This window comes from Ruditapes philippinarum, unplaced genomic scaffold (assembly GCF_026571515.1).
Source record: "Ruditapes philippinarum isolate M1 unplaced genomic scaffold, ASM2657151v2 ctg11128_1_1_1_1, whole genome shotgun sequence".
Lineage (NCBI taxonomy): Eukaryota > Metazoa > Mollusca > Bivalvia > Venerida > Veneridae > Ruditapes > Ruditapes philippinarum.
Window position 1 is genome coordinate 6,718 of NW_026864134.1, and position 12,223 is coordinate 18,940.

General features: G+C 32.2%; 1 protein-coding gene across 1 annotated transcript; it reads right to left on the reverse strand.

Moving 5' to 3' along the window:
- Positions 1–224: 224 nt before the first annotated feature.
- LOC132724522 (uncharacterized) lies at positions 225–1,605 on the reverse strand. The gene is made up of 3 exons (XM_060709389.1): positions 1,270–1,605; positions 881–1,004; positions 225–351 (listed from the first exon to the last, which is right to left on the reverse strand). The coding sequence occupies exons 1-3, from the start codon at positions 1,478–1,480 to the stop codon at positions 225–227; spliced, it is 462 nt and encodes a 153-aa protein (XP_060565372.1). The 5' UTR covers positions 1,481–1,605.
- Between the last annotated feature and the right edge of the window lie 10,618 nt (positions 1,606–12,223).

Here is a 12,223-nt window from a genome sequence, read left to right on the forward strand (position 1 = left end):
TCATCATTGTTTTCAAAGGACGATTCATTGAGTTTGACCTGGCTGTAATTCTTGTTTCAAAGCATAGTTTTCATTTAGCATTTCTTTTTCTTCCTCCCGTCGCTGAAGTTCACTGTTAACTTTGACTTTTGTGTCACTTGTCCCAGTTCATCAACACTAGTGTCATCAAATCATTGTTTGGTTTCATCAAATGTTAGTTGGCATTTGGCTCTGGGGTCTTGGTTTCAAAAAACATCTGCAGGCAATGGTGTGGCAACAAACTCTGGCTCATTTGTGCTTGATAACTCTATCAGAGACCTGGCAACTTGGTGCTTTATACGATTCTTTTCCCTTTCTTGGACTCTTTTGTACCTGAAAAAATTATTCAATAAGGTCAAAAGATGTTTTTCATTTTTTTCCATTTAACATCTACATATGGGCCATGTCATGACAAAAGCAATATAATGGGTTTGCGACCAGCAAAGATCCAGACCAGCCTGCGCATTCGTGCAGTCTGATCAGGATCCATGTTGTTCGCTTACAAACACTTTAACAAGTAGAGAAACTGATAGCATACAGCATGGATCCTGATCGGACAGCATGGATGCGCAGGCTGGTCTGGATACCTGCTGGTCGCAAACCCATTATGTTGGTTTTGTCGTGACACAGCTCAAATATACTATATCCTATATCTATAGAAATTCTATTTGAAAGACCCTGGCTATATATGATACAGGTCTGTTATTACTTTATTCAGTGTTAAACTTTTAAAAATAAAAAAAAATACATCAATAGGACAACAATATAGAAGTAACTTGTCAACAAAAGTTAGTCATCAAGTTTTTTATAGTTTGAGCAAAATATTTATTTATATATCTTGAAACATATATAGAACACATACCTTTTCATGCCAGTTGAAGCTTGCTTAGCTTTCTTGCAGGATTTAGTGGGAGTCAAAAGGTCACTCAGTTGTAATGTTGGAGCCCAGTCTGGATTTGACTTATCATATAGATCAGCTGGTTTTCCTGCAATATCATACACAATATTATTAATTTAACTAGATCTAGAACTTATCAATAACTATTGTATATAAAGTACAATAAATTGTACAGCTTGACTTTTTTCCAGTTTTTTTTATTGCAACAAACAATATGTGTATTAAGATATCATTGGGTGTGTACTGTATTTAGTCTGACAGTAGCCGTAAGCTTTCGTGGAGGGGCTTTTCTCATTACCACAATAAAATTGGGTGACAATACATGGATGCCGTGGATGCAATTAATAACGTACCGCTTATAAAATGCGCTGAACATATCCTTGTCGAAGGAGTGGGATGAGCTTTCCTGTTGATATTCGCTAGCCAAACCCTCCGTCGCTCTGTACTTAATTCTTTTGTTTGCTGCCCCTCATGCTCTCTAATTTTAGGAATATAATGAAAGCTAAGTTTAACGGAATCTCCGGCTGTATTAAAACAACCTTGAACCCAACAGGAAACTACCATTGTCAAGTTAAAAATAGAATTTCTCGCTCTGATTACTCGGCAGGAAAGCCGCTTTGTTATCCTATCAAAATGGCGGATGGTAACCGGTCGCCCGGATGTGTGACGTCATGCGGGAACTATCTATTCTTTGTTGTACATTCAAAGAGCTTACATCTAACCGCAACATTTTTGTATCTTTATCTTGAAAATTACTTTAACTGGAGAGGAATTGATATAACTATTGTTTTACTTGTTTTCCAATCCAGTCTGAATTACATTGTTGTGCAATGTTTGTAAATGTCATCTATGTACAATTTATTGAATAAATAAAGTTTAAACTAAACTAAAAGACAAAACAAAAAATGAATTTCAATTCTGTGATATAATTATTTTTCTACATGAAATTGCTTATTGTTTTATAGTGATATGTATATAAGTGCTGTACATGATTTCAAAAGCTTTAAAAAGCTAGATGACCTTAACATTGTGAAAGACCGAGAATCTATTTATAGAAGTAATTTTAGTCTAAAGGAAACGGTCGTTTATGTCGCGCCATGACAATAAATAACAAACTGCAGAATTTTGCAGGAAATGAAATGCAAACATATTCAACAATAAATTGCACTCTTTACGAATTAATCAGGTCATTTTTCACGAATTGTTATATCATAGTATTTTTATTTTGAAAGTGTCTTTTCCGTAGGAATATTTCCGGTATATAGCTCCTATCTTTTTATGGCCCTGATTGCACTTTTGACATTTAATTTCGTGAATATTTAAATTGATCCTGATTTCTTGAAAAAAAAATTCTATTTCGTTAGGCAATCGGTTTTATGGTGGTTTGAGTGGACTGTTGACCTTCCGAATACTGAGACATTTTAACAACAGAAACTTTCGTCTGCAGTTTGAACCACAGACACTTGGGGTTTGGAGCTCAAAACGCCTTTAAAATCCAAATAAAATGCATATTTGTCAATCCCAGCACATGTACTGATCATATATATATAAAAAAACTTAATATAAGCCGTTTTGAAAAAAAAATCATATTTCAACATCTATAATAATACACACACTTGGGGTTTGGAGCTCAAAACGCCTTTAAAATCCAAATAAAATGCATATTTGTCAATCCCAGCACATGTACTGATCATATATATCAAAAAGGCTTAATATAAGCTGTTTTGAAAAAAATTCATATTTCAACATCTATAATAATACACAAGATAAAAATGTTCGCCGGAAAAATCCGCACCCCTACCGTCATAATCACCGTGTATTTTATTCCATTTCCAATATTTTCACATAATCATTTGGTCCATCGACACAGAATATATAATTCTTCACGATGATGGTCAATTTAAACTTCAACGGTAATATAAACAATGCAACAGCCGAAATAAACATCAAAATTATCGCCGTTTTTCTCCATTGACTAAATCTTTCGATACATTCAAACGTGGCCCCAACTTTGCCGTGTGCAAAATGCGCAGCGCTTTTAAGTTTGGGAACCAAATAATCGGATGGCTTCGTTCATAGCCGACTGTCATGTCACATTACATTTACAAGTCTTGTAAGTCTTGTTTGTATTCAAATGAATTACTTTCCTTACCAGGTAGGTATTATTGAGAGCATTTTTTTAAATTTAACATCTGGTCCCTCTCTCATCATGGATAGTGCATAAGATAAGTATAATTATGCAAAAAAATGATTTACAAAACTTCCGGAATAATGTACAATAGTACTTAATCTGAATAGATAATGACCTTTGTGTAGGAAACATTTTAAAATGTATCTGTAATGAGCGCATTTTCTTTGCGCGAAGTTTCTCAATTGTTGCATTGCAGCAACATTTGAACTTGTATTATATATACGAGTTCCTAACTTAAAATTATCGAAGTGACATCAAACATAACTATCGTAAACACGTTACACTATAGGCGCATCAATGTAAAATGTTCACTTCAAACAGCCTTTATCTTGGGTATGTGATAAAGAGAATATTGTATTCGTGTATGTTCATTATTGAAATTTATTGAATTAATTAAATAAATTAATATTATGCTTGCGAGAGGCTCGAACAATCATATTCCAATCAACTCGTTAAATAAATTTTACTAATTCAATGCCAATTTATGTCAACATCACTGATTCTCAAACGATAACAGTCTGGTTCCCAATACCAATACCAATAAAAGCAACTAAATTCTCTTTCATTAATTGTATACCGGCAAACTGATTAAAGCTGTGTGACGAAGTTTTCTCTTTTTATACACATTAACCCGAAAGTTATTGTGATCTGATTTACCTCAAAGAAAAATAGTTGTGTAATTCCACAATAGCTGTTTGTAGCATACAGATGTCGTACATGTAAAAGGTAACAAAAACACAAACGCCTTTGGTTTGATGCACCATTAGACGGTAGTGCATATGCCGATGTCTGTTTCAAAGCGGCACGACTCTACGTCCCTCAAATGTATATCTTGTGTTTTGTTTCATGCTCATGTGGTGACACCTTTGTGTACCTTGTTTTTCCTACACATTTTTACTTATGTATGCCTATTGATTAATCGTCTTCTTAAATTTCCTTGTCGGTTTCTATGACTTCCTATTCTGATTTATATAGGTTAACAACCTAGTGATAGGGTATAAAGAAAAAAAATCCTGTATGATGCATAAACGCACATTTTACCGTTTACGGACGTTTTTTTTTGTCAATTAACTTTGTACCAGTTCTATTTTGTTTGATGTCCTACTGGGCACCTTAATTAATTTCCGGTGACCTTATATTGCTGGATCTTGCATGGGGAGGCATTCATTAAATGCCACCATTCCTTGTTGGTCTTATTTTTCATGTTACGTTAAATTTCGAAGTTTGATCGGCCGTCTTAGCATCTAGTTGTATATATACAACTAATACCAATAATTATCGCCGTTTCTGGACGGCGATATATACAATTAACAAGATTTGAACAGTCCTACCTGTACATTGCTTGTCTTTAGCCAATGAAAGCGAATTATTTAGTATCACATGATTAACAAGCAGTATCTTTAAAAAAAGATACTCGGCCGAAGTCAAACTTGTTAAATAGCATAGGATAAGCTACTACTAAGGCCATGCTAACCGCTATTCGTCCTCAATAGTTTTATTTCAGTTAATTTTATCCGCAATGTTTTCCCCCATTAATTGTCATCTTATATTTAAATAAAATTACTTACATTATTTGATCTTTATCAAAATAGACTTTGGTTTGAATAGGAATTTATAATAAAACAAAGATTAGTAGATACACTAATTCCACGGAGAATTTTGTAACTGTAAATTAGTCGAAAGTTCGTTTCAATCGTCTTATGCCCGGTTCGAGAAGAGAATATAATGACTAAAACAGGTTAGAAAAGAAACCCAATCGAACGCAAAAGTATCAAAAAGGCGATCTGTCATATTTTATTTCATATATTTATTGAAAAGCTGTTATAAACATCTAGAAAATATCATTAATTATATATATATTTATTCTGATTTATATCTTTTTCCTACACTTCTTGCCATCGCGCAATCGAACAGACCTCTACCTATAACGAAAACTCTTTTAAAGTATCAATCAAACAGGCTATTAGTGTTAAAATAAAATTCTGCCTATATTCATTTCTTTACGGTTAATTTAGCGGAGGTCAAGGGAAATCATACGGCCTTTGGCCAAAAACAAATGGACTTCAAAAAACTTCAACTAGTGATGTTTAAATGGACTCACCCAACCACCATGTTTTTCGGGTTACCTATTTGTACAAATGAAAAATATCATTATCAACGTACGAACTCAAGTACCAGTCTTTAGGTTTTTGCAGGATAAACACAGCAAATTGCAATATCTTTTGACGTATGTATGTCATTTCTGATTAGAGATGTAGTCTAAAAATAGTACATTTTGTTTTCTTTTGTTTTCTTTCCAAAACCCGCTCCTAAAGATGAAAAAAAAACAACTATGATTCTATGAGTGTTGTTATTGTATCATACCTATGATATAGCAGGTCAATTATAGTCCGTTTCAGAATAAAAACTTCGCAAAGCAGTCGACGGAGTATATAGAGTATATAACGTAAATTACGTTTACATATCAGTTTATAATGGGTAGCAAGTAACTGTTGTTATTTACGCAATAAGCTAATTCTTTTTGCTGATTGATGCATTTATTAAGTAGGTAAATGTACAACGAGTCAAGTTATTGTGCTATTTTTCTCATGGGCAATACTGAGTATCTCCACCAGAATCTAACTGTGCGCGTTAAAATATTTTGACAAGAACAGAATAGCAGAGTAAATCAAGTATTTTTGTTGGCTTTATGTGTTGACCACATACAATAAAGTATTAGTCAAGAAATGAAATATTGTTTCTATATTCATGGCTGCATGGACGGCGATTCAATGCATTTTTCGAAATGCTTATACTTGTAAAAATACACAATGAAGACATACATGTATTGTTAGATTTTCGGAAGGGCTTATAAAGGCATTCTCCTAATAAATTTTAAGGTAGACCACGATATGCATTACCTCCACCTTGAAGAGAATTCAAATAGGCTAGAATCACTTGTCAACTACAAGTACATTGAAATTGAGGGATGTGGCTTCGTAGTTCGGACTCAAGAAGGGGCAACTTGTTTTTCATTATTTATGTATCTCTCAGATCCAGTATGGAAGAAAAATATTTGATTTTAATTATATTATTATTGTAAGTAATTTATTTGCTAAATAATGCCAGATTTAATAGCAAATATGATACCAGATAGTTTCAAAATTTAATAAAAATAACAAGGCCCTGAAATCGCTCACCTGCATATAGGCTCCAATTTAAACCCCCAGGGCTTTTATTTGAACAAACTTGGTAGACACCCATTAGAAGATGTTTCATGTTAAATATCTAAGCTCTAGCTCTTTGAGTTTTTTTAAGAAAATATTTTAAGTTTTTACTACACACATATAGGGACTGACGCCCCGGTCCAATTTTTACCCAGGGGCTTTTATTTGAACAAACTTGGTAGACACTCAATTGATTGTGTTTCATTATAAGTATCTAAACTCTAGCTCTTTGGTTTTTTTAAAAGATGATTTTCTAAAAGAAAAGAAGTTTTTACTATACACATATAAAAGGAAAATCAATGACCCCTGGCGGGACAAATTTTAACCCAAGGGCTTTTATTTGAACAAACTTGGTAGACACCTATTAGAAGTTGTTTCATGCTAAACATCTTAGCTGTAGCTCAAGCGTTTTTACAAAAGAAGATTTTTTACTATACACATATAGTTAAAAACAATGACACGCCTGGGGCGGGGCCAATTTTGACCCCAGGGCGTTTATTTGAACAAACTTTGTAGACACTTTTTAGAAGATGTTTCATGCTTAATATCTAAACTCTAGCTATTTGGCTTTTTTAAAAGAAGACTTTTTCAAGTTTTGCTATACACATACAAGGAAAATAATTAAACCCCGTGGCGGGACCAATTTTGACCCCAGGGCTCTTATTTGAAAAAAAAACTTGGTAGACACCCATTAGAAGATGTTTCATGCCAAATATCTAAGCTCTAGCTCTTTGAGTTTTTGAAAAGAAGTTATTTAAAGTTTTTTTTCTTTTGGTTGCCATAGCAACTATAGTTCTGCATGGAATTAAATTCTTTGAACAATTGTTAAAGGTGACCATAAAAGGAACATTTCTGTGAAGTTTGGATGAAATTGGCTTAGTGGTTACTTGTTACAGGTTAGCTAAAAACTACACGGTAAAAGTATTTTATATTTTGCACGATCAACCAATATACTTTTAAGAAAATTTAGGCAAACTTTCAAAACAGCCTGTCATTGTGGTAAATTTTAGGGATATTCTGAGTAAGGCTTTTTATATAGGGAAATGGTAAAATAATTGTTTAAAGGGCGTGGGTAGTAACATTTTTATACATATGAAAAACAATTTGTTTAGAATCAATTAGTTTGCTCGTGTAGTTTTTTACCTGAATGGTATTATTTGTTTCTTAACAATGAGCAATAGGAAAATATTTTTCATTATGAGGATATTATAGATTAATTAGAACTTTCTCATTTTGAAAAAAAGCGCTTCTAATAGTAAAGTTTTAGTTTAGAAATATATCCATACTGTTACTCATAAACGACACGGTAAATTTTCTTTTACTTTTGCTTACAGGTGACCTTTAAGACAATAAACTGTTTTACATTGTCAATTTAACAGTTCCTTATAGTGCCCATTACCAATGGTCTACTCTAAGCACAAAATACTGTATGACAGTATACATGACATGCTTAAAGTATACTTGATTTATTATTTCTTTACTTTTGAGTAATTAAAGTCAGGATTGTTTTTTTACATATAGTAATAATCTAGCTACTTCTGAGATTCAAAATGATGAAAATCCTTCAAGCCATACAGTATGTATAGAACGGAGCTACATTGCACATTGCCTTGATGAAATGTATATTTGAACAACCATAATCCTTCAAAGGTATAGAATTGTATAGAATTTACAGAATCTATGGAGATAAGGATGGACGGACGGATGGGAGAAAGTTATTTCAAAAATCATGTTGCCTCTGCCACATCATATGGCGGGGTTTAATAAAGAAAATATAGATATATTGAAAATATTTTATTATACAAAGTTAGAAATCTGAATATACAAAACATAGTATTAATACAGCCAGACAAGACGATTTCACAAAGCAAACTTTTAGTATGGGTATAATAATGTATTATAAAATGTAATCATATTATACAGTCAAAAGGCACTGTTTTCTTATATGCATAATACAAAGTTTGATCATACATTTCATATTAAACAAGAATGTATTGCGTAAACACATATGCCCCCCCACCCATATTCCCGGCAGAAACACATTTTCAAAAAGTTTAATCAATGGTTTTTACTCAGTTATAGACAAAACATGCCAAAAATTGTAAACATAGTTATATAACTTGACAAAGTCAGGACCTTTTGTTATTGTGTAAAATATTAATTGGCAGGTCATGGTTATTATTTTTGATGATGTTGAAAACATTCAACTCACCAATTAAGATCTATCAATTTTAAATAAATGCAAAACTTTGACCTTTGACCCCGTGACCACAAAATCCACCCAAATTTAAAGGACAACCTAAGGTATGTTCCTTATAAATATGAGACATTGGTAAAAAATACACAAGAAAATATGTTAGCACAGGTGACTTGACCCTGTGATTTCTAACACTGGATCATCCAACGCATGTTCCTTCCAAAAATGAAAAACATCATCAATAATAAAAGCACTATAAACAAATATATATAATGCTATTTCTGACCCCACAAATCCCTAATTCAATCCAAAGGAAAAGACCATACAAATTATTTTCCTAGTAAATATGAAAGACATATGTCAACAAGTACAAATGTTGCTGCAATGCTTCAATTGAGAAGCTCCGCGCTAAAAAAATGTGCTCATTACAGATACCTTACCAAATTATTCCTACGCACAGGTCATGTTATATTCAGATTAGGTACTATTGTAGATTTTTTTCGAATGTTTTGTAAACCATTTTTTGCATAATTATACTTATCTTATGCACTGTCCATAATTAAAAAGAGGGGAAAAATTTTTAATATAAAAATGCTTTCACTGATGCCTACCTGGTAAGGAAAGTAATCCCATTGAATACAAACAAGACTTGTAAATGTTATGTGACATGACTGTTCTGTGTTCTTTTTGTGTCACTACTGTAGTCAGTAACAGAAGATGATAGAAATATCAAAGTCTGTTTTAATTGTAACAAATATACAAATAGTAACAAAGGGGACTAATATTATAATATAGTAATATTACATGCATACTTTTCATGTCAAATTAAAAAAAAATAGTTTCTTTCGATACTGAAAGTAGAACACACTCTGGAATGATAAAATGGGATGAACTTCAAAAAGACCAAATTCAGGATTTTTTTTTTGTTATACACGCGTTACATGGTGATACAGTATTTATCAATATAAAAGAAGACTGTTACCTGAATTTTAGGTAGGTATGAGGAAATTCTCTAATATCATATTCGTGCGAGACAAAGATATGAAAGCTATTTGACATTGGGAATATATAAAAAAAACTATTGTTAATTAATTTTTAGGGAGATCAATATATATTTTTTTGTTGAATTGCTTTAAAACCATTGATAAAAAACATTACACTTCATGTTCAAACTGCAGATCAAAGTTTCTGTTGTTGTCATGATATCTATCTATAGCCTATGCTTAAGGTGATTCCGCTTTGTCAGCCATGTTTGTTTTCACTAAAGTCTGTAGGCCAAAATTCATAAAACAACAAAGCTCTTATTGTAAAATGATGAACCATTTGAAAGTACACTTCCAGGTTTATATTTTAAGGACAATTATAAACAAAAATTAAAATGATAACAATAAGAATATTTACCTTGAATGTGCTTCATTTCTGAAGACAAAAAACATTCTGTTGCAAAGTTTTATGCACATTTTATGAATGGCAAAATCCTTTTTTTTCCATTTTTACAACCATGTTAAATCAGTTTAAATCTACTTAGTCTTTATTAAGGTTTTTTTTTCTGATTTAACCATTGTTTATTCTTGCAATTAAACAATTTGTAATATGTTTGTAAATTTGTACAATGTATGAAATGTATTGTTTGTACGAACTGGATAATAAAGAAAATTTAATAAAAAAAAATCCTTTTTAAAGTCTGTTTTAGTGCCAACAAAAGCTATTTTTTGCAGCAAATACAAAAATCTTTCAAAACTTAACTCCAAATAAATCAGTATCTCATGTCCTTCTAAGCACATGGCCTCCATTATTTTTTTGTAAAAAAGTAGTGCAAGAAAACAATCATCATTTATAGCATTATGAACTATAATTAAAATGAAAACACAATCGAACTTTAAAATCTAACTTTTTTAAGTTTAACAGTGAAGTGTGTCTGTTTGTCATGTACACAAGAAATAGGTAAATGTTGTTTATTTTCATGGTACTACTTTTTTACACATGTCATGGAGGCCATGTTTTTTCAAGGTCAGATAAACTACTTTCCTAAGATTTATGTTTTTTAAAGTTTGTATTTTCTGCAAAAAATAGCATTTGTTTGCACTAAAATAGACTTTAAACTGGATTTTGCCATTCATGAAATGTGCATAAAACTTTGTCTTAGTCTTCAGAAATGTAGCCCATTCAAGGTAAATTTCTTATAGTTATCATTCTTATTTTTGTTTAAAATAGTCTTTAAAACATAGAATTGGAAGTGTACTTGCAAATGGCTCATCATATAACAATGTGAGCTTTGTTGTTATATGAATTTTGGCCTACTTTCACTTTGGACAGACTTTGTGAAAACAAACATGGCTGAGAAAACGGAAACACCTTACTGAATGAAGGTCCATCCGCTCGTAAGAGTACCACTGTTGTACAGCGTCCACCGGATATAGCCCCTAAAAACACCGAAAACGAAAGTAGAAAGCTGCACAACGAGTACACCCAAGGTAATGTTTTAACTTATTTCTTCATCATAACCTCATATCGATTCGTCTAAACTAAACAATTTTGTGAGCTTAATGATTCTGGTTTTAGAGCAATATTTGCTTTTGTCTGCACATTGACTACTTTTTGTTAACTTTGCGAAAAAGTGAAGCGTATTTGTTGACATGTGCGAACGATGTTGATATTTACCACTAAATCAAACCCAAAACGCATTTGCTGTATCAAAATTCGCCTTCAACTCGAGCTGCTTTTAACAAAATTCGCAAAAATCTGCCTTGCCTTGTGTACAGAGTCTAGCAAAGAAAACAAATTTAAGTGAACGGAGTGTAGTAGTTAAATGTACAAGGTCTATTAGATGTGAGCGGTGTCTAGCAGTCACATATTTATAAAGTATAGCCTTTCTTATTATTTTTAATTGGAAATAATCTCATATCAGACTAAACATGGATAGGCTAGAGGACGATACAGAGGTATTTGGTAAATAATTTATGTTATTAGTGTTTTTGAGCCTAACAGTATAGCTGCGTTTAATTTTTATTGTCATCCCATCACAACCATCAGCTGAATAGTGTCTGTCGGTATTTATAAGACATGTTGAGGAGTCTTCTAAACCAACTCGCTGAATGGATATGGTCCGAATGGGGATATATTTATATATACATGTATAACTAACCTACGCATAAGGTAGGAGGTCGAAAATTGATTAAAATATTATGCAGGACTGTCAATTTCTACAAAACGGCATTAGCACTGTCTTCTAAAAAACAGTTTTAGCCGCCTTATATAAGCTATTAGTCGGCTTAGAAGATACCGAATAGACTCTTTAAATGTTTCATATCTCTCTGCACACTCTGTACATTGGTATGGCAATGTTGAAATGAAAACATAAAATACCATCATTATCATCATCATCGTCATCATCATCATTGAAGAGTCATCATAATTTTTTTTCAGAAAAAAAAACAGCAGCACATAAGCGGCAGCATTGTATTTATTAAACTGAATATCGAAATCACAAGTGAGGTTGCAAAAAAATATGAAGGACTTTATAGCCAGTTATGTAGTATTTCAACAAAGATAAATCTAATGATTAACCTAACTAATCAAAGCGGATATTTTACCAAAGCTCATTAACAAATGTTTGTTTTTTAATGAAGTCTTAAGACCGGTGACATAATAAACAAATATAACATGTTTAGATCAAGTTTAGTTCACAATGCATAACACGAACATGGTTTGAA

Excerpts from the sequence above, each read along its gene's own strand:
- LOC132724522 (XM_060709389.1), bottom strand. The coding sequence starts at position 1,480 with ATGGTAGTTTCCTGTTGGGTTCAAGGTTGTTTTAATACAGCCGGAGAT. Across the intron at positions 1,005-1,269 it reads TTCAGCGCATTTTATAAGCG|GAAAACCAGCTGATCTATAT; the intron begins GTACGTTATTAA and ends ATGATATTGCAG. Across the intron at positions 352-880 it reads GCTTCAACTGGCATGAAAAG|GTACAAAAGAGTCCAAGAAA; the intron begins GTATGTGTTCTA and ends TAATTTTTTCAG.